At 34.5% G+C, this 23,986-nt stretch overlaps 1 protein-coding gene across 3 annotated transcripts in view; it reads left to right on the top strand.

Moving 5' to 3' along the window:
* Positions 1-22,835, top strand: part of CEP120 (centrosomal protein 120) — a 76,848-nt gene extending 54,013 nt beyond the window's left edge. For all 3 annotated transcript variants that reach the window (XM_008014258.3, XM_008014257.3, XM_038008590.2), the window contains 3 exons: positions 2,972-3,070; positions 16,137-16,282; positions 20,994-22,835. In XM_008014258.3, the coding sequence (XP_008012449.1) occupies positions 2,972-3,070; positions 16,137-16,282; positions 20,994-21,228 (480 nt within the window). In that variant the 3' untranslated portion in view covers positions 21,229-22,835. The remainder of the gene's footprint in view (positions 1-2,971; positions 3,071-16,136; positions 16,283-20,993) is intronic.
* Positions 22,836-23,986: the final 1,151 nt, after the last annotated feature.

A 23,986-nucleotide genomic window follows, 5' to 3' on the forward strand; every position in this document is an offset into this window, starting at 1 on the left:
TTTTGGAACACTTCGGATTTTTGGATTAGGGATACCCAACTTGTATTGTGTAAGAAGTGAGTATTAGTTTATGGTTTTCTTTCAGTTAGGAAATTTTTTAATATATATATAGCTTAAATAATGGGGACTTTAAAAATGAAACGTGGAAGGCATGTAATTTAGTAGGGCCTACAGAGGCTGAAAAGACTGAAGATATATTGAAAGAACATAGATATTTTTAATTAAGCTAAAATTTATGTACGTAAGAATATTTGGCAAGTATCTACTATATGCCACCCCTGACTTGGGGCAAATGGGAAAGTAAGAGAAAAATCAAAGATAGGAAGAGAAAACTTACATTATCCTTTTGGGACTTCCTTTTGAGACTTCACTTAAAGAGTTCGTAAAGTAATTGGGAGATTAGTCAGAGAGCAGTAAATGACCATGAATAATCAAACTCCAAGGAATGTGGTAGAAACCATTTGGCGTTCGGAATCTAGTAGTTTTATGACAGCTTCATGTAGAGGTAGAATCTGAGCTGAGCCTTAAGATTTAGGTAAGCAGAGGAAAAAGAATTGGCAGGCTCAGGAAGTAACTTGGGCAAGGAGTGGGGAAGACACAGGGGACACAAACCTGGTTGGAGTCGGTTTCCTGTTGAGGAAAGCAGGTTGAGCAGGTAGGACAGATACTATATTTTGCAATGCCTTCAATCCTAGGTCAGGTAGTTTAGGTTTAATACTGTAGATAAATAGTAGCTACTATAGATTTATTTAATAGTAGTTTTTACAAGATTTGTAGATAGAATAGAATTGAGGCTGGGGAGGCTGGAGAGACAAGAGAACCTCTTATAGTCAAGATGAGTTGGGAAGAACCTGGGCTAAGGAAGTAGTGGTAGGAATATAAAGGAATAGAATTTGAAAATATTTCAAGAGAGAAATGTAGAGTTCCTTGTGACAGAATTGACCTGGGAATAGCAGATTAAGAGACAAAGACAATGCCATACTTCTAGTAAAGAACTAGAATTGTAGGTGTATCAAGGGTAGAAATAGGGAGATTGGAAACCAGTGAATTTTCATCTCTGCTTTGAGTTTTACTAGCCTCTGAATGGACTGTAGGTCCTAAGCTGAGTTTTTCTTTCAGGAGTATATAACTTGGCTTATGGTCTACTACCTCAGTCATGACCAAGAAAACCTAAAGAAAAATATAAGTACAAAGGCTTCCAGAAGTTTAAATCTACTTACAGTAAGGGCTCTTAAGAACCCAAGGTCTTTGAATGTCTTGAAATTATAAAATTTTAGCTGTGTACATTGTTTCTGGGAATTGGGTCCATCTATTTCTTTAGAATCACAGAGACATCTATATCTTAAAAAATAAAAAGTTAGGAATTGTTGATTTGGGTGTAGGAATAAATTAGAAGAATGAGGTTTGTGTCTCAGATTTACTAGCTACAAGATTTTATTAAGAATAAAGAAATTATATCTATAACTATACATGTGTTTTAAATTAGTGCGACTATGCAAATACAAATTATTTTAATAATTATGGCAGAACAGATATAACCTATCCACAATCTTTTCTGATGGTGCATTGAGTATAAATAATCCCTCTAGGTTCATCTCTAGCCTAACTCTCATTCTTGGGCTCGTCTAGTATACTAGACCTTCTCCAAGACCCATGGACATGATTGCTTATATAATTGAATACTATCCTCTTATCCCACAGGTATAAAAATATTTTTTTCTTTTCTTCTGAGGTATGGTCTCTTGTTAAATTAACAAGTAGTATAGGTATACATCTTTGGGGCGTAAGTAGAAGAGATCATCTTCAATAATCTCAGCAGTATTATTCAACTTAAGATGCTTGCGTCTAGTTGTGAAATGTCAACACATTTAAATCCAAGCACTAGGGATTTGTAAAGCAGAAAAGACCTTGACTCCATGTAGTCATATATTACTGCAGAAAATGTTCTGCACTTTTGTGAAGGGAATTTGGCCATCTGCTTTTCCTTTCATTTTATTTTCATATGAGTTTTCTGAAGCTGGAATTTTTGGATAGTATCTTCATTTTTGTTTTGCTGTAAAATACTACAAGCTATATGTATGGGAAAAACTGGACTTGATATAAAAATTAGACCGGTTCAGAGTAACAGTGTTTTACTCTAATTCAAGCAGATTATTACATTATCACTTCATAGTAAAACTATCTGTTGGCTACATGAATTTGTTTGGTACTTGGTTTGAAACACTGAGTACATTCCAAAACATAGCCAAGTTGGCTTCAGTTCATGTACAACAGATTGCCTGCTGCAAGTATAAATAATCATATTTTTAATTGAATCACTTTAATGTTTTTCTTTATATATTTGAGGAAAAATAGAAAATAGAATGTGTGTTATTAAGGAACATTATTTTTCTTACTCTTGGCTTTATGTTAACATTCTTAAAATATTTTTGACTTTGTACTCTTTCTTAGTAAACTGCTTTCTGATAAAACATTTCACTGTTTTCAGAGTTTCACAATTTTGCCAAAATACAGTTATAAAAGCATCTCTACTGGCTGTCTTCATAAGACAAAATTCCATATGAAGATAGGCCTCCAAAAAGAAAATTTGGCTTCTAAGATGTAGAGTGCCAGCTAAATTGGAATGTTAACAGTTAGAACTGTTTTTTGTAAAAAATGAATGTATTTCTCACTCCATGATCTTTATATAATATATATGTTTAAATACATTTATAGTAACTGTCTGGAGGTTAAGACTAATTCAGTTCTTTTTAGGATAGACTGTTAGGCAATAAAAATAAGACTATATTTTAAACAAGAAAATGTTCATGTGCCATAATATTTATAGTAAATTATATAACAGTTTTAGATGATGTCGTATGTTACACTGTATAAACTCTTTTCTTAAGCCAGACTCTTTGTATATATTATCTTTCAGTGGTTGTACACAGTGGTATAGTGTTTCACTTGATATGATTTTAATCACTGTTAGGTTGAACTTGAAAGAAAGTTGGAATCTGCAACTAAGTCTAAACTGCATTACAAGCAGCAGTGGGGACGAGCTTTGAAAGAACTTGCCAGACTCAAACAGGTATGTAGTTTATAGCTTATTCTTTTTATATCTTTTTCCCTTGTTTCTTTGCAAATTCGCATGTTTGGCAATATCTGTTACATTCAGATGTCTGCATTTGAATATTGCTATTTTTTGAGATTAGAGGTTTTTATAAAAATATGTTATAAAGGCAAGATCTTTCTTTTTTAGAGTTAGAAACAATTGTGTCTTTAAAAAAAATGCCAGCTATCCCTTTCCCCAGAAGAAACTGGGAATAATTTATTTTACTTTCACTTATAAAACAACCACTGTTTTCTTTCTTAGGATTAAACTTTCCACTGGGAGTGCCTTTTAGGACGAAATTTAAGGATAACTTGAACATTTTGTCAAGTTTAAGAATATATTTCAAATGTTATTCTTAAGACACAGTAATTCAGTCAAGAAAAGGAATTATAAGAAATTTTTGCATGATTTTTAAAGAGTTTAAAAACCTTGATAGAAGTTTTCTGAATTGTTATATATTTTTTTCTTTCCTGCTACCAATCAACAAATGCTGTGTGCTTCAGAAGAAATTAATCTTAATTTTGGACATATTTGATCTTAACCATTTGAAGAAATTATGAATAAGATTTTTATTTTGAATCTAACCCTAACTGACCTAAATCTTTTAGAGAGTAATAATGGTTCCTTTATTCCAAGTTCACTTTTACTTAATGTGTCAGTTTTATTCTAAATGAAATTTCACACATAGGGTCTTTCAGGTTTGTAGTTTTCTTAATGTGTCTCCATAACCGTCAAATACTATTAAATATCATTATGCTATTATACTAAATGCTTACCCCTTTCATAGAGTACTACCAGTCTACATGAGAATTAAAAACTAGGGTAGATAGTTTACCCTAACATAGATGACAGAGGAGTTGGGATTGTAAGCATTACAAATGAAGACAGGTAGATATAAAATAATGTGCCATGTGACTATGTTAATACTGACAGGACTAAGGATAGACATTATGTGTAGTACTAAAGAGTCTCCTGTATTGAAAGCAGTGTCTTACATGTATAATAAGTATAAAATAATATTATACCAGGTGTAAATCTATGCAAGACATTGACCTTTCCATCACGGAGCTTGCAATTTAGTAATAAGAAACAACCATAAATATAAAATTTACTGCCTAATAGTAAGAGCCTTGACGCAGACCATATAGAGTACTTAGGAGTTGGAAAGGTGTCATAGGAGAGGAGGTATTTGTGATAGGCCTCTGGAGATAGATACTTAAGATTTTAATAGAGGAATTGGTTGTAATTTAGGAAGTAGTGGGGGAAATGCGAATATACTGAATAGAATGATCATAGCAAAGAGGCATAAAGTGGGAAAGCATAGGCTCTTCTTATAAAACAGAGGAGGACCCGTTTTCTAAGTCATTTCTGGTGATAAGGGCTGGAACTTAAGTAGTAGCAGTAGCAATGCAACAAGAAGATTCTTGTCAGAGATGATGCCAAGGGCCCAAGCTTCAGTGTCTGGTCCGGTTTGGGAAATATAGTTACGAAAAAGCTGTTTGGAGGGTGGGAAGGAGATAGGATTTGCAAATTTGGATGTTTTAATTTTTACAGAATGAAATTTGGCTACCAGTTAGAAAGAATGATTGGGCTTAAAAATAGACATAAAGGAATCCTTTGCAGAGGTAGTGTGTAAAGTTGTGCCAGCTAGAACTTGGAATTCTTAAGAAAGAAAAAAGAAAGCTAATGAAGGAAATAACAACTAGAGAAAATGTGAAGATCATTATGATGATACTGGTAGAGCAATTAGCGTGTATTGAAGGCTTACTTTGTGCCAAGTGTAGCACTAAGCCTTTCAGAATTTATCATTGAGTCGTGACAAAGATCCCTATATAGCAGGTAATATTCCCGTTTTATTAGGTTGGTGCAAAAGTAAAACGGTAAAGGTGCAAAAGTGAAAGTGGCAATAACTGCAATTACTTTTGCACCAGCCTAATAGATGAAGAAACTGAGACTTAAAGAAGTTAAGTTTCATGTGATCACATAGGTACTAAGTGATAGACCTAGCATTGAAAGCTTTTGAGGAATCCAGCCTGAGGCTTCTTTCCCTTTTATGATATTATGGTCTTAGTCCATTGAAGTCAAGGAATGAAAGAATTTCTAGAAGAAAATTAGCCACTCTGACGAGAGTACTGAGGTAGGTGAGTTGGTATATCCTAAGAAGGAAAATGGCATCATTGACCGCAAGAGAGACCAGGTCTGGTAATGAGAATTAAAGTGATTTTGAGAGAGAAGCAGCTAATATATGGTCCTGCTGCCAAGATATTTAAGTTGCATATAGTATAATAGAGAGGAGTCCCTGTGGAATTGGGGCCAAGGAAATATGGTGAGAATGGCTGTTAAAGGTAACAAGATATAAACTCCATCAAAAGCAGCATAAATAGTAATTAAGAACATGACCCTGGAGTCAAGAGAGCTAGGTTGAATTTTGGTTCTACCTCTCTAACTTCTCTGATTAGTCTCTTCATTTGAACAATGAGAAATTTTCTTCCACAGGTTATTCTGAGAATTAAACGAGTGGTTTTAAAGTGTGTATTTAATACAGTGTTTGATACATAGTATGTGCTCAGTAAATGGTAAGTAACTTGTTAAAAAGAGATGAGCCATAAAGCCATTCTGTGGTGGTGGTGCGTTCAGTCAGTGGGGACCTAATTGGACAGTAGCTTTGGATATTGATGAACAGAACAAATACTAGAGGGCTCTGTGACTGAGAGTCAAAATTCTTAAGTGTGCATAATTGAGGGATGTTGTTATACAGTGATAGTTAGACGTTCTGTAGAAAACTACAGAAGGAAAAAGTATGAAGGGCTAAATGTGCAGATGTGCAAGAGTGTCAGTAGGTAAACTTCCCAAGTTTGAGTATAAAGGAATGTGAGTACATTGAGATGAAGAAACATCTGTAGTTAGTTCATTCTTTCATTGATTTAGCAAGTACTTATTGAGAGCCTGCTATGCACCTTGCACAGTGGGTTGCTATGGATATAGCAGTTGCTCCCATGTGGAACTTAAAGTTCACCTAGGAGGACTGATACTTAGAATATAGCAGGGTGGTAAGAAATGTAAATGAAGTCAGCAAGTATTAGAAAAACAAGGGGACCACTGGGGGCTATCACCACATATGTCACTCAAAGCTAAGGGAGAAATATTTCAAAGAGAAAATGCTTCAAATAACACTACTAGATAGGAAATCATTTCAGGTTTTTAAAAGGAGAGTAGAGGGGGAAGAAGTGGAAGATAGTGCTTCCATTGAAGAAGCTGAGTAGTGAACAGTCATTACACATTATCCAAATCAGCTGAAAAGGGAGAAAACTGTTAACTATTGGTTAGGGCATTTTCTGTGGAGAACTGAATAATCATTAATTATTGAAACTTAATCTCATTATAATTGACGTGTTTTTTTATTGAGAAGTATCTATGCAAGAACTTTTACTTTGTCATGTTCATGTGTGTATATTATAGATTACATTCTTTAAGTTTTTCACCATTTAAAATATATATAAACAAAAATATAAGTATATAAATATATATAATCAAAAATATGTTTCAAAAAATATAAGTAAACAAACAGTGTTCTGAATAGAATCTCCCAAATTCCTGGCTTTTGATTAGTTTTACACTGGGGTATTGAAGGAGTCTCCTTTAAAAGAAGATTCAGTGTGAAAGGCTCCAATGTAAGAATTCCTCCTTCCTAACACATGCATCCTCATACACTTTTGTTATCTTCTGGATCTTTTTTCCATTTAATCCGTTTTTTATTTAACCTTCTTCCTGTATATTTCCTACCCTCTTGCCCAAAAAGCATTGCAAAGTAATTTTAGCTATTTTATTCAAATAAGGAGGATATCACATTCAGATACCTTTTGTAAAGAAAAGGAAAAAAGTTTTAAATTAGTGGTTCAATTCTGAAACTTATACTTCATGAAAGAAAAGTTCTTTGAGTGCAGAGGTGCTCATTGCTTTTTCATTGCAAACCAATTTAATCCTTATCCCACAAACTTTCTGCTTTAGAGGCACCTCTGTAAACACATTTTGAGGTCACTAGGAATCACTGATGTTCTGCAGACTACACTGAGATGCAACACTTTAAGAAGAAAAGTAATAGATCTTGGGGTTACCATAGTGAGTTGTGCTCTGCCCCTAACTGTTTTAGTAAGATTAAAATTAGTAACTTCATCAAATAGGCACATTTCATGTGTGTGAAAATTACTCAGTTTTTTTTCCTTAAATTTTTTATTAAAAACACATTTATTGTGCTTGAATATAATTTTGGAATCATCTATCTGGTTTTGTTCAGAAGATTGTTTGTGCAACTTCTTGTTTAAATTGGATTAGTACCATGTTAATTTTACATTGCCTCTGGTGAATAGCCACGGGGCTGTAATCTCTGCCAGTAATTTGTCACATCAAAACCCTCTGGAGAGCCATACAAAACATTTGTGTAGTACGGATTAGATGGTGAAAGCCATATCTTAGATTGTTAATAAATGTTAATGACAAAACCCAGCTGGTAAAGCTTGGAAATAAGACCTAATGCTTGGTGCCCATTGCCAGAAGAATGTTTAAACAGAGATTTCCATTACTCGAAGGTGACCCAGAATAGTAAATTTGTGAATTAAAAAATATAACCTTCTAACTATTTTGTAACCTTCCAATTATTTAGAAAAAAATCTTTTCTTTTGATTCGCAACTGTAAAAGCCTGTTTCCCAGTGGAAAGCTTTTTTGTTCTTTGGTAACTGGGAAGGCAACAGCTGTAAAATATAAATAAGCATAACATAAAATGAGTCCTGATTTAGAAAACAAGGAAGTTATACCCTTAAGTTTGATATCATGGGACAAAGTTAAAAGTTCTACTTGTTAGACTTGTAAGAGGTAATTTAGTTTCCTTTTTTCTTCTTCAAGATATACTATAGAAATATTTTAAAACCAAAAGAAATACTTGAATTGCACTGGTCTGCAAATACTCAAGTGAAGTTGTGTGCTTTCCTACTTGTGCTCTAAATAACCTATTTGCATATTTACTTAAAAACATTTCTTGACACCTTAGAATATCATTAAGTAGAATAAAGCCTACTTTTTAAAAAAATAAATGAAGCATTGTTATGAAGTATGAGTTTGTTGTAGACAATTTAACATTTTTATGTCAGATATATTCAAAGTAGGTATGTATGTTCCCAGGACAGGAAAGAGAAGTAGTATTTTGGGAAGGATTGTGGGTCTGTTACCATATTTGTGCACAGTAAATCTGTTTAAAACTGAGCTGATATATTTAGTTAAAACAACACAGACTTCATTGGCTGACATCAGCACTATCTTGTCCAGCCTCCTGCTTATCCACTCTGAGTAATTAATTTGATTAATTTATAAGTAATTTAGCCAAGGATGGGATGTAAATCTTTGTTTAAGAAAACAGTTGGAGGTCCAAGTCTTGGTTAAAAACTGTGTCTTGAAACCATCCAGGCCCTCCTACTGACTTGTCAGCTCTGGGTTATTTTCAGAAAACTTTACTTGAGTTCCTTAGTTTAGTTGTAAGTTTTTTCCCACAGACTTACATGGTATGTGTGAGTGGGAGAGTAAGTAGTGGCCACTTTTTAGCCGCTGTTTAGTCTAGTGTATGTATGTTTACATCTCCTCTCTGGATTTATAGGCAGCCAAGGCAAAATAAAGATTATACTCACTTGATTGAGGAGCCTTTAACCCAGAGCACCTGGCACTGGAGAGGACTTCTTTCACTAACCTCTAATTTGTGTGTGTGTGTGTGTGTGTGTGTGTGTGTGTGTGTGTGTGAGATTATTATTAATGCCCTATTCTTGATTCAAAATTCCAAACATTTAAAGGATTTTCTTATGTTTTAGAAAATGTTAAATTTTATCAAAAACTTAGTTTTACAGAGTAAAGCTAATAATCAACTTTTATTACTTATTTCCTGCTTGCAGTCATACTTACTCAATTTGCAGCATCATGTAACTTTAGACACTACAGATCACCAGTAATCCTCTCCTTAGCCAAAGAAGAGAGTTTGGTGCATTTTTGTCCAGATATGTTTTTCTTTTTAAATAACTTTAAAATGAAATACACATTTCAAAGAAGGTTCTTCTCCTCTTTCCACCTGCCTCCTGGTTTAAGAAACAGAGCATTATGAATGCTTTGGAAGCCTTCTGTGTCCCTTTCTCAACTGTGTGTTCTATTTCCAGAGGTAATTACTATCCTGAATTTGATATTATTCCTTTGCTTTTTGTCATAATTTTGTGACATAAGATATATTAAAAGTCTGCTGTTTGCAAACAACATTGCTTAGTTTTGTGTGTTTTGAACCTTTATATACATACAATCATTCTCTATAAATATTGCACAATTTTATCCAGGATAAGAGAACCCTGAATGTGTTAGTGCCTGTAAGAGTTTCTCTAGTATTTATATCTAAAAGTGGGATTTCTGGTACTAGGGGACATTAATTTCTTCAGTTTCACTAAATATTACATAATTATCTTTAAAGTGGTTATACTAATTTGCAATTCCCAAGAGTAGCATATAATTGTTCCTGTCCTTCACACTTTTGCAAACAGTTGGCTATTGTCAGATGTCTTAAATTTTTCAGTTTGGTTGGCCCCAAGTAGTGTCACATTGGGGCTTAATTTTTCATTCCTGTAGTTACTAATAACTAACTTTGAACATCTTTTCCTATGTTTGTTTTTGAAATAGGGTCTCACTCTGTCACCCAGATTGGAGTGCAGTGGTGCATTCACAGTTCACTGCAGCCTCAACCTCCTAGGCTCAGGTCATCCACCTCAGCCTCTGAAGTATCTGGGACTCCAGGTGCACATCACCATGCCTGGCTAATTTTTGAAAATTTTTTTTTTTTTTTTTTTTGGTGAAGACAGGGTTTTTCCACGCTGCTTACATTTCTTCATCTGTGGAGTGCCTGTTTATGTCTTGTGCTCAGTAGAAATTAACAAGTGTAATTCAGATTCTGGAATATCAGACAAGAAGTTTGAAATACTACCATCATTATACTGTAGAAAATGGGTGATATGATGATGAAATGTATTAGAGAAGTGGTATATTTTGAGACTGTCTTATGTGTAATTGGAGAAAGAATGGGGAGAAAGCAATATTTAAAGAGATACTGGCTAAGAATTTTCCAAAGTAAAACAGATATCAGTTCATAGATTCAAAAATATCTATGAACTGCAAGCAGGATAAATACAAAGTAAACCTACCTAGATGCATCACAGCAAAATTGACAAAAAGCAAAGAAAAACCTTAAAAGCTGTTGGGAGCAGGGGTGGACAGATACATTGCCTTCAAAGGAGCAATGATAAGACTGACAGATGACTTTTTAACAAAAGTAAAGGAATTTGTAAGACGGTAAAATAGCATCCCTAAAGTACCAAAGAAAACAATTGCTGAACTAAAATTTTGTTACCCAGTAAAAGCATTATTTATAAAGGAAAGACTTCAGACCAACAAAAATTGGCAGAATTTGTCATGGCAAATCTGAAGCAAAAGAAATACTTGGGTTCTTCAGGCAGAAGAAGAAGAATGATCCCAAATGAAAGCTTTGAAATGCAGAAGAGTAAAGAACAATGGAAATAAATATCAGGCTAACTGTAAATGGATATTGGTTGTAGGAAAACAATAAGAGTATTTGTTGACTTTAAAATATACATAGAATTAAAAGTTATAACAAAAATAGTGCAAAAATATGAAGAGAGTGAAATGTTTAAAGTATGTTAAATTATCTGAAGATGTAAAAGTCCTAATTAGATTCTGTTAAGTGAGGGATACATATTTCTAAAAGAAGAGTTAAAAATTATTTAGTAACAAGATAGAGGGTGAAAATTGAATGACAAATTATTTCATTAAAGGGAGAGAGAAGGCGCATAAAATAGATGGAATGAATAGAAAATCATAAGATGGAAAGATTTAAATCTATATTACCAATTGCTTTAAATATAAGTGGACCAAATGCTCCCATTAAAGACAGATATTTAAAAGCTGAATTTTAAAAAGTTAACAATATGCTTTGTAAGAGATACCTTAAATATAAGAACATAAGATGGTTGAATTCTAACAGAAGGAAAATATATACTACAATAATACTAAGAGAAAGCTGGTATAGTAATACTTCATATTAGGCAAACCAGACTTTAGGGTGAGAGACATTTTACTGTAGGTAAAGGGAGTTTTCATAGTTATAAAAGGGGGTTAATCCACCTGGAAGATGACAACAATTGTACATTTGTACCTGGTAACACAGCAACAAATTAGATAAATTAATAGAGCTTAAAAGAGAAATAGGTAAATGTATAATGATAGAAGATTTTACCATAACTCTCCTGAGAACTGATGGTGCAAACAGACCGAAAATAAGTAACAATGTGGAAGATTTGGGCAACACAACTAACCATTGGTATATTCTAGAACACTTCATCCAAAAAGTCCAGAATATACACTATTTTCTAGTGCACATGGAACATTTAACCAAGTTGCTTATATGCTAGATTAAATTACAATTCTCAACACATTCCAGAAGATTGTAATATAGAATATGTTCTCTGACCACAGTGATATTAAGCTAGAAGTAAAAAGATAATACGAAATGTCCCCAAATGAGTGAATATTAAGTAGTATACTTCTCGTAACCCATGGTAAACTGGAGACCACAGTAAAATTAGAAAATATTTTGAACTGAAAAATAGTGCACATAAAACACATCAAAGGGTGGGATTTAGTGAAAGCTGTGCTTAGAGGGAAATGTATAACCGCAGTTTTGTTTAGCACATAAGAATAAATCTGCTCTCTAAATATTCCTTTCAAAAACTCAGTAGAACAAGAAGAAAGTAAAGTGGAAGCAAGGAAATAAGATGAATAGAAATTATTTCTGAGAGGAAAAGTACAATAAAAATCAATAAAGCCAAAAGTCATGTCTTTGAAAGGACCCCTCTGCTCCCCCTTAGCAAGTATTCAAGGACAAAAAGAGTAGACAGTAACTATCCACATCAGGAATCGAAAAAAGAGACAAGACTACAGATCTCAGACATTTACAGAGATAAGAGGATAGTATGAACAATTTCATGTGAATTTGAAGAAAGAACTTCCAAAACGGATACACCAAGACACGGAAAATAGAAATAGTCTTATAGCTATTAGAGAAATTGAATCTGTAATAAAAAAAACCTGCCCACAAAGAAGGCTCCAGACCCATATGTCTTCACACTTGAATTTTAGTGAACATTTTAGGAAGAAATAACACTAATCTTCTTACCCAAAGATTTTAGAAAATGGGAAGTGAAAAACGCTTCTCACCTTTTTAAAACGAGACTAGCATAACCTTGATCCTAAAAGCCTACAAGGACAAAATTAATTGGCCAGTCTTTTAAAACATTAAAGATAACAAGTTTAAGATATTAAACTTGTAAGCATTACAGCGAAGCTTATTTATTAAGCAAATGCAAGGTTGGTTATTTACCACATTCAAAGAGTAAAGGAGAAAAAAATATCAACAGCTACAGAAAAAGTCATATTCCTTAACAAACTAAGACTAGACAGTAAATTTGTTAATCTAGTAGAGTTTTTACATAAAGCCTACAAAAAACATTCTTAAAATAATGAAACTTTCCTCAGATCAGAAATGAGAGAAACATTCCGTCTATCACCATTTCTTTTCAACATTGTATTAGAGGTGTTCTAGCCAGTGTAATAGGGCAAGAAAAAGAAATAGTGTGGGCCGGGCGCGGTGGCTCAAGCCTGTAATCCCAGCACTTTGGGAGGCCGAGATGGGCAGATCACAAGGTCAGGAGATCGAGACCATCCTGGCTAACACGGTGAAACCCCGTCTCTACTAAAAATACAAAAAATTAGCCGGGCGAGGTGGCGGGCGCCTGTAGTCCCAGCTACTCGGGAGGCTGAGGCAAGAGAATGGCGTAAACCCGGGAGGCGGAGCTTGCAGTGAGCTGACATTCGGCCACTGCACTCCAGCCCGGGTGACAGAGCAAGACTCCGTCTCAAAAAAAAAAAAGAAATAGTGTGTCATTTGGAAGGGAGAAAGTAAAACTACCCTTATTTGCAGGTAACACGGATGTATTTAGAAAGCTAAAAAGTATCTGAAATTAGGAATAAGTGAGTTTAGCAAGTTTGCTGGAAACAAAGTCAATATGTAAAAATCAGTGTTATTTGTCTACTAAAGTAATTAGGAAATGAAAATTGTAAAATTCTATCATTTACAGTAGCATCTAAAATCAAATATCTAGCAGTACAATCAAATATGTTAGTCTTAGCATATAGAGGACTGTAAACTATTATTAAAAGTTAAGACCTACATCATTAGGTAAACCATTTCATTGATTAAAAATCAATATTTTAAAGACACTGGTTTTGGCCAAATTGATCTGTGGATTCAATATAATCATAATAAAATCTCAGCAGGTTTTTTTTTAGCCTTAGAAATTGAAATTTATATGAAAATGTAAGAGCCAAGAATAGCTAAAATCATTTTGAAGAATAGCCAAAGGTAGAGGAACTTACACTATCATATATTAAGACATTGTTACAAGAGTTGAAGTAATTAAAACAGTGTAGTGTTAATGCAAGAATAAATAGATCAGAGCATCCAAAAACAAAAACATACATATATGGATGGAGGTGATATGTGACAGGTAATAATAACTGCCAAGCAACAAGAGAAGAGGTGTTTTTCAGCAAATATTGCTAGGTCAGTTTGAGCTCTATATGGGGAAAAAGTGAAACTTCAGGAGGGTAACATAAAAGAATATCTAACAGACTGAGACAGGCAAAAAATGTCTTAAATAGGAAAGAGCACTAACCAAAAAGGAATAAACAGAAAAATCTGAACTATGTTAAAATCAAGGACTTCTCTTTATTAAAAACAACATTAAAGGAGTGAAAAGACAGGCCAAAGACTACTGGCAAATAGTTGTAATTTATAAAATTGACAAAGGATAAGCATCAATAACAGAAGATGGACAACCAGGTAAAGTACCAAAAGCTTAAATAGGAACTTTATAAACAAAGATACCTAAATGTCATAAAACTATTAAAATGTGTTCAACCTCACTGGTCTTTAAATAGTGCAAGATAAAATCACAATGAGATTCTACTACGTAACCTGTCAAATGGCTAAAATGAAAAAAAAAAAAAAAAAAATGACATCACCAAGCGTTGGCAAGAATATAAAGCACTGGAATGCTCAAGTGGAAGTATGAATTGATATGACTACTTTGCAAACTGTTTGGAAATACAGGTTGAACATCCCTAATCCGAAATGCTTCAAAATCTGAACTTTTTGAGCCCGACAGGATGCCACAAGTGGAAAATTCTACACCTGACCTTATGTGACAGTTCACACAGAATTATTTAAAACATTGTGTAAAACATTGTGTAAAATTACTTTCAGGCTGTGTATACAAGGTGTATGTGAAGCATAAATGAATTTCATGTTTAGACAGTCCCATCCCCAAGATATCTCGTTATGTATATGCAAATATTTCAAAATCAAAACACTTATGGCCCCAAGCATTTCAGATAAGGGATACTAAAACCTGTATTTACTAAGGCTGTTCTAATTCTTACATCCTCTGACCATGCAATTTGAAGCCTATGTATATATCCAGTAGGAATGCATACAAGTGTGTTCCAAAAGACATGTATAAAATCTTCACATCAGCATTATTTATAATTCAAAACTGGAAACTGCCCAGTGTCTTTCAGCAGTGAATGAATAAATTGTATATTCATTCAGTGGAATGCTGTATAATAATGTAAATGATTAACTACATAGAACAATGAGTCTCAAAAACAATGTTAAATGAAAGAACCCTGACACAAATACATACTGTACAGATTCTGTATTAAATTCAAAACTTATTTGTGGTGTTAAAATTAGGGTAGTAGTTATCGTCGGGAAAGGGTGAATGGTTAGTGACTGGGAGGAGACACAGATTTCTGGGATTCTGGCAGTCTGATCTCCGAATGGTGAGTATGTGAGTGGTCTACTTTGTGAAAATATATCAAAATGTATCTTGTCATTTGGCAGTTTGCTGTTTTGTTACAATTCAACAAATACTTTAAAAAATAGTTAACAGAAACCTATTGACCCAGCTTTCCCACTCTGGGATTTTGTCCTAAACAAAAGAAAATGACTTAAGGATTCCTGAGCTAACCTGTGTGATAGATGACAGGGTGTCCTATTACAGCAGTGTTTGTAGTAACAAAAGTGTCTGTTATTGAGAAAGTGGTTGAATAAGTCATGGAATATGCATTATGTGGAATGTTACTCATTTATTTTAAGACTTTATCTATTGACTTAAAGAATTGTTAAACTTTTTTCAAAATGCAAACTAGAATGTATTGTTTGTTTTCATTTTTGTTTAAAAACATATGTGCATAGGTTTTGTATGAGTCTGGAGAACAGAGTGGAAAGGCATATTTACTGAAGTAGGAGTGGAATTAGGGATTTGTACAGGGACAGTTAATGAATTTTTCTAGGTACATCTTTGTATAACGATTTTCTCAGATGCTGCTCTTACCACTAGTCTTTTAGCAGTTCATTGTATTGACAGCAGCCTCTTTCTTGCCTTCAACATCTATTGTCCTGTGATGGTCAGCTAATATCAATCACTGATTGAAGGATTATGACTTATAGTAAAAGAGAAGTAAGAGAGTGTTTAGAGAAAACTTACCTGGGTATTTTCTGGATAATATATAACTCATAAAATCAGCAGTGCAAGGGTGGGCACACACCTTGGGCCCAGGTACTCCTACTTGGGCCCAGAGGCCGAAGCAGGAGGATTGCTTGAACCTAGTAGTCTGTGGCTTTAGTGTGCTTCATTGCTCCTGTGACTAGCCAGTGCACTCCAGCCTGGGCAACACAGTGAGATTCTGTTCTTAAAAAAAAAAAAAGAATTGGCAGTGTGTGGCTATATCATGGGTGTTGTCAAATAGGATTATAATCACAAGTCAAAGTCATATGAAATATTTGTTCCTAATATTAAGGATATGGCTTGTTTCTTTGTTTCTTTCAAGAGGGAACAAGAAAGTCAAATGGCTCGTCTTAAAAAACAGCAGGAAGAATTGGAACAGATGAGACTACGTTACCTGGCTGCTGAGGAAAAAGATACAGTAAAAACTGAGCGACAAGAATTGTTGGATATAAGAAATGAATTGAACAGGTATAATAACTAAAAGAGTGTTTCTTTCAAAAACCAAAGTTTGGTTCAGGGAAGGTACAACTTCAGGTCTTTCAAGGATAAAGTAGATCATATATAAAAATATAGAAAATGTAGCAGACATATACAATAGAAAATCTATGCTAGCTGGGTACTGTGGCTCATTCCTGTAATCCTAACACTTTGAGTGGATGGTGGGAGGATCGTTTGAGCCCAGGAGTTCTGGGCTGCAGTGAGCTGTGGTCACGCCACACTGCACTCCAGCTTGAGTGACAGAGTGAGGCCTTGTGTCAAATTTAAAAAGAAAGAAAAGAAAATCTATGCCAAAGACTATTAAACCTTTTTTTTTTTTTTTTTTTGCTATGAATACAGCTGTGGCAAGTCCATTCAGCTCTTGTGTTTCCATTTATAGCATTACTACTTTAAAATTTATTTTTATGTGGTGATTTCAGGATTATTGCTACTATTGAACTGAGTCTTGACTTACATAAAGTATAAGAAATTTCAAATTTAGTCATATTATTAATATCTGTAACAATAGCTCTTAATGAGCCCTTACTTTGTGCCAGGAACTGTTTTAAATGTCTTGTATTGCCCAGCTCTTTTTTTTTTAAATCTTCAAAGCTACTTTGTGAGGAAGATATTTTCACCAATTTCAAGATGAAGAGATTGAAGATTAAAGACAGAGCTTAAACACATTATTCAAGGTCATGTAGCTAGTAAATCATGGAGCCAGAGTTCAAATCTGATTCCAGAGATTGCATTTTTAACTACCATGCTACACTGGGCTTCTCTGTAGTGCTCTGTTCATCTTAATCACAACTTCAACGGTGTTTCATGTTAGAAAAGTAATTACTAGGAAGCAGCATAAAAATGAATTCTAGTTTTTTTGGAGGGTAGTTTTGGGGGAAGACTTTTTGGCTTAGTTTATCAAGGGTCTAGTATATTTTTGTTTGAGCAAAGTGTAGTTTTAGTTAACTTGGACTGGTTAAAAAATATACCATAGACTGGGTAAACAGAAATTTATTTTCTCACAGTACTAGAGGCTAGAAGTCAAAGATCATGGTGCCAGTGTGGTTGGTTTTAGAGGGCCACCTTCTCGCTGTGTCCTCTCTCTGGTGTCTCTTCTTAGGAGAGCACTAATCCCATGATGAGAGTTCACCCTCATGGCCTCATCTAAACCTGATTATCTCCCAAAGGTCCATCTCCAAATACCATCACATTGGAGGTTAGGGGTTCAACATCTGAATTTGGCAGGGACACAGTTCAGAGCATACACATTACATTTAACACAGTATCTTATTATATCTCCATGTATGAAGTGGAGAAAAATGTGGTCACTATATTAAGTGGGTTCCTAGCTGAATTAAATAACTCTATTTAAAAGATAATTGAAGAAATACCAGTTGTAAAAGGTCAGCTCCAAGTACCATGCTTAACAGGGTTCAATCTGTGGTACTTTTATTCTCATTTATTCAGGAAATATTTATTTAGTATCTACCATGTTGTAGACTTGCAAGACATTACAACTTAATGAATTATAATATCCTTGCCTTCCAAAATTTTGCTGTCATATATAGCACTTTCTTGGTTCCAGTTTAGCAAATATATGTTTAGCTCCTGCTGTTTGCTAAGCACTGATTTGGTGGGTTAAAGATATCCATGTTGCCTATCAAATCTGTAGATCATTCACAGTCTTACTAATGCCTTAATAAACTAGGATTCTGAGAAAACTGAAACCAATAAGATTAAATATATTAGAGACAAAAGCAGAGTCCTCTGTACAAGCTATAAGAAAAATCACTTAAGTGATAGATAAGACATAAAACAGGTGATGTGTAGAAGCCTAGGAGGACTTCTGTGGCCACTAATAATGGTGTGATTTGGCTACCAAAGAGTCAGTGCAGTTTGGGTCATTCATAGAAGTAGTGTTGGTTATTCAGTACTGGTAAATCACCTCTGGGGTGTTCTTACCACTGTGCAGCACACTTTAAGGGAAATCAGCTACCTAGAGAGCTTCCAGTGGAATGTGACCAGGACAGTAAAGAGGCAATATATCATGCCATCCAAGAAGTCGTTAAGAGAGTGAGGGATATTGAACTTGAAGAACTCTTGAGCAAAGTGGTAGGTAACTGTCTTCACATATCTGAAGAGCTACCATATTAAGAAGAAGTAAGCGGGCTTCTCCTCTTAGGCAATATCATAGCCAATTATTGAAAATATAAAGAGGCATACCGAGTTCAATACAAGAAGGAACTTTCTAAGTTAGAGCAGTTCTACAAAGTAATATGTTCCTAGTGGCAGGGAGTGTGCTTGTAGAGTCCAGAATAGCAGTTGTCAGGAATGTTCTAAAAGTTTTCTTTAACAACTTTATGGGCTTCTTCAGCCATCAGGTTCTAAAATTCTATTGTGATCATGACTGATAATTGCATTTTAGCAAAGATTTGGTAGAGATGATCTATCAGACAGATGATACACAGAAGGAAGATGGTTAAACTTTCTGGTACATAGTTTGGCATTGTGTGCATTAATTTACCTAGAGGACCCTATCCTCCAAGACAGCTATAAGAATTAGCGTAGGAGAAACGACGATTCAGAAATCTGCCCTTCCTTATCCACATGAATCACTCAAATTCCATGGAAAGACTTGGTACCAGTGTCTCACTAACCACTCCATTTCCCACCCAGGTCCCAGAGTACAGTGCCCTGCACTGTTTAGGCTTTTTGTTTTAGAATAGGTAAAGACATTTGGTATCCTTCTTGGACTGTAGTTTCCTTTTTTTTGTGAGGAATTATAGGAGTTTCATGTTTCAGCGGGTCATCTGAACAAATGAAAGTGTGTTCTGCCAACAGTCATGTACTCTCTGGGGCCATCCTGGTCTGTGAGAGCAGGACTTGTTCCTCACTGCTCTTTCTCCCTCTCTCTCATCCTGTGTGTAAATTTAGAAATGGACTTAGTCTTCAGTGGAAATAAGCCATAGAAAAGCCAGTCTCAAAGGGAGGAACTTAGATGCAACTGCTTTGTCTTACAATCAAGACAAAATATCAGAATCGTTGCAAATTAAAATACTTTTGTAGCCACTAATATAGAAAAATATAAAATTATATATATATATATATATATATTTTTTTTTTTTTTGTCCGAGACAGAGTTTTACTCTTGTTGCCCTGGCTGGAGTGCAATGGCCGATCTTGGCTCACTGTAGCCTCAGCCTCCCGGGTTCAAGTGATTCTCCTGCCTCAGCCTCCCAAGTAGCTGGGATTACAGGCATGTACCACCACGCCCGGCTAATTTTGTATTTTTAGTAGAGATGGAGTTTCTCCATGTTGGTCAGGCTGGTCTTGAACTCCCGACCTCAGGTGATCCGCTTGCCTCGGCCTCCCAAAGTGCTGGGATTACAGGCATGAGCCGCCGTGCCCAGCCAAAATTATATCTTAATTGTACGTTCTACATTAAACATATTCCATATCCAAACTTAGTGTTATTATCACTTAGTAAGTAGGCCATGTACAGTGGCTCACACCTGTAATCCCAGTACTTTGGGAGGCCGAGGCAAGTGGATTACTTGAGCCCAGGAGTTTGAGACTAGCCTGGAAAACATAGTGAAATGCCGTCTCTACAAAACTATATATATATATACACACACACACATATATATATATGTATCTCTCACACACACACACACACAAATTAGCTGGGCGTGGTGGCATGGCCTATAGTCCCAGCTACTCGGGAGGCTGAGGTGGGCAGATCCATTGAGCCCAGGAGGTCGAGGCTGCAGTGAGCTGTGATCACACCACTGCACTCCAGCCTAGGCGACAGAGTAAGACCTTGTCTCAAACAAACAAAATATACTAAGTATTATTATTACTGCTCCATTTTCAAGACAGTTTGATCAACAGTATTCTATTGGAAATACCCAAATCGCAGGTCAGCATCTACTCTCCTTTTCTCATCCCCAAATGAGATTATAACAAACATAACTTGAAGATATCCATACAAAACCTTAACATGCATATGCCCTTTGAACCACACATACATATAGAATTTCACTTTCTACAAATACTTAGAGATACAACTCCATAATAGCAGGGAATTTTCTTGGTTCACTTCTGTATCCCCAAAACTTGTTTGGCACAAGTAAATGTTTGTTGAATGAATTTTTTAAAATATGTTCAAAACAGCAACAACAAAGGTTTAAAAACGAGCAACCTAAAGATCAATAATAAAGGATGATGAAATGATGATACCCCAAATGATGGAATATTATAAAACAATTTAGAAGAACATTTAATGATATAAAAAAACTATATAAATGAGAAAAGTAGTATACAGAATTGCATATGTAGTATCATTAAGTTTTTCAACATACATACTTTAAGTACATATATGCATTTTTTAAACTTGAAAAGAAATACAGAGAAATGTTACTCAAATTGGGATCACATTACAGATGATTTTTATTTTCTTCTTTACATAGCTCCAAAATATCTAGTTTTCATGTATTTTGTAATTAGAAAAACAAGTATTGTTTTTAAAGTTGCCTTTTATAAATGTGCAGACTGTTGACTAGCCAAGTGGAACATTGTTTTTGTTTTCTTCCTGAAAATATTACTGAAACCTTATTTTGCCATTGAATCATTTTGTTTTTAAATAGTGACGTTAAGAAAACCAACACAGTTGCTAGAGTGGCATTTGTTCTTGACTTCTCAGGTTAAGGCAACAAGAGCAAAAACAATACCAGGATTCCAGAGAGATTGCAAGTGGAAAAAAGGATGGTCCCCATGGCAGTGTATTGGAAGAAGGCTTGGATGATTATTTGACTCGCCTAATAGAAGAAAGGGATACTTTGATGAGAACGGGTGTGTATAATCACGAGGATCGAATAATAAGTGAACTCGACCGACAGATCAGAGAGATTTTGGCAAAAAGCAATGCCAGTAATTAATAACATTTGGAAGAGCTTTATAGAGACTCTAAATTTTAATTTCTTTGTAAAACCTTCAAAAGTGAGGAAAATGGATGTTTTAAAATGGTATTTTCAATTTTTTATAAGCAAAATTTTGTATGTTATTGTATAGTATTTATTTGATCTTATTTACTTTATGCTACCTCTCCCACACTGGTTTTATTTGTAATTTGCATTTTATATACTCATTTTAAATGACTTTTCAGTGTTTTTCATAGTTTATAATCTGATGGCTAACTTTCAAAACAGCTTTTCATTAAGTTAGTTGTAGGAGAAATGACTGCGGTAATTTCCAGTTCTATAGTATTTCATGTTGAGCCAAAAGAGTATATCTTGCACTTTAAAAATGCTGCGTCCTATTCCATTTGAATGTAAATTTTTAAAAGTTGAGACCAATTGTAACCAGTTTAACTCATTTTAGATGACCTTTTTTTCTTATAATATTTGCAAGTGACAAGTTTGAAAACAAAGCAAGATCAGTGCAGAGAAGCCATATGACATGTTGGGTGACAAATTGGTCATTTGTTTAAATAAAGTTAATACAGATTAAATTTGTTTCAAGAGCTATTGAATTTTCAAATTCTCAGTGTACTTATAACTTTTAAGAACATGAAGTATTAGCTTAATATAGTTTTCTCTGTTGGTTTCTTCCTCAAGTTTGCATTGTTTTATTTTGTTAAAATTAGAGATTTGTTTTTATTTTCCAGTTATAGTAACACTAGCTGTCAGCTTAAACCCTCTGTAATAGAACATGGAAACAGACACATAAAGACGTTAGCTGAAAAAATAGAGTGAAAATCAACTATTTTTTACTCCCCCTAATTTCATTCAATCTTTTTCAAAGTGCACGAGATTCAGTCATTGAATTTATTCAGTGCCATGTCTGTATAAACTCTAAGAGTTCCTTTATATCATATTCTTCAGAGCCAACATTTGTCCTCAAAGCAACGCTTCCCACCTCCTTTTACAGAGTACTGAAAAAGTTTTAGCAAAGTCACAGATTAGGTTGAATTTCAAAATATATGTACTTTAAAAAGTTCTGATTTCCAAATATAATTAAGTATATACTTTAGGAAGTTACCAATAACTTCCATCAAAGCAGAGTAGGATATATGGTAACATTAATTTTCTGTCATTTTAAATGAGATATATTTCTTATTAGGGAAATTAAAGTCCCTATGCTTTTATTTTTTTCCTTATTAACAGAGTATTAATCTTCTAAAAAATAACCCAGCAGTAAATAATAAATAAATTACTGAATGAGAGGATAATGAATCTGTGAATCATAGCAGGAATTTGCAATATTAATTATGATTAGCTATTTTTCTCTCATTGATTTTTGTGCCACTTGAATGGAACAGAAGCATGCCTTTTGTTTTGAAAGGTCTGGGGTAAAATGCTGTGACTGTTTACTGCAATTGCATTGTGTGTTGCCTGAGACTGCTTTCAAACACTAGAGGGGGCCTCTGATTTAGAGAAACAAAAAGGGCTTTTCTAAAATGGATGTGTATTTTATTTTCCCTTCTGTAAAGCTCTTTTGGCTATTGTAATTTAACAAATAAAATCATAATTGTGTGCATCTCTGAGTTCTTGAGCAGCCTGAGTTCTTTTTTTTCTAAACAGAGTTGGCGAAGTGTTCGGGTTTTCCTATTTCAAATGACTCTTTTTTTCTCAAGTGTTTACATACTATTTTTTGTCTTACAACTAGGGGAGTCTAAAATCTTAACTCTCTTTTGTAGTCCTTTTAGCAATAACCATTCCATTTGTAAGTGGCATCAAATGTTTTTACACTGATTTTGCCTAGGAGTTAATGAGTATGACCACAGTAGATAAATCAGTGAGTGGGTGCAGGCATGGGTGGGTGAATAAGTTTCCAATAACAGGAAAATATCAAATATTTTAAGGTGAAATCAGATTTACCTTTAAAATTTCTGTTTTTTTCATGGAAAAAGTCTAGTTTCCATGTTAATGCAGGCATGTACTGCATAGGAGGGGTGTGTAATGTCTACCAGGTATATCTAATACCATGTCTGTATAAACATAGGAGTTCCCTTGCAGATAAATCCTGGTAATTTCTATCTGTACCTGAATTCCTGTTGCGTCAAGCATATGTGGGAGTTTGAGTGTGGTTTAAGGACGTATTAGGGCCTCTGCTGATGGGGAGACAGTCTCGTCTGACCAGATGATTTTCTCCTCTACTTCCTGTCCAGATGCTGCCCATCCTGAATCTGAGTTCACAGATTGCCCCAGCATATATTGCTTGTTTGCAGCCACTTCAGAATGGACCGACCTGTTTTTTACAGTTTGTAGGAAGGGCCCTCTGGTAGCTATTTATGGACTTAAAAGATGTGTTCTCACTACCTTGTTGTCTAACTTGATTGAATTCCTAAATTTTTTATTTTTAAAATTGATATAATTCACACATCATAAAATCACCATTTTAAAGTATACAGTTCAGTGTTTGATATAGTCACAAGGTTGTACAACTATCACCACTATTTTATACATTTTTATCACCCCAAAAAGAAACCCTGTACCTATTAGCAGTCACTCCTCATTCCCTTCTATCCCAGCCCCTAACAACCACTAATCTTTCAGTCCCTTTGGATTTGCCTATTCTGGACATTTCATATAATGGAATCCCAAATTGGATATTGAAAATAGAAAATATTAGAAAACTTAAACTATCACTAGTTTCTATATGTTTTATCGGATGTTGAATTAAATGATATGGAGA

This window comes from Chlorocebus sabaeus, chromosome 23 (genome assembly GCF_047675955.1).
Source record: "Chlorocebus sabaeus isolate Y175 chromosome 23, mChlSab1.0.hap1, whole genome shotgun sequence".
Taxonomy (NCBI): Eukaryota; Metazoa; Chordata; class Mammalia; order Primates; family Cercopithecidae; genus Chlorocebus; species Chlorocebus sabaeus.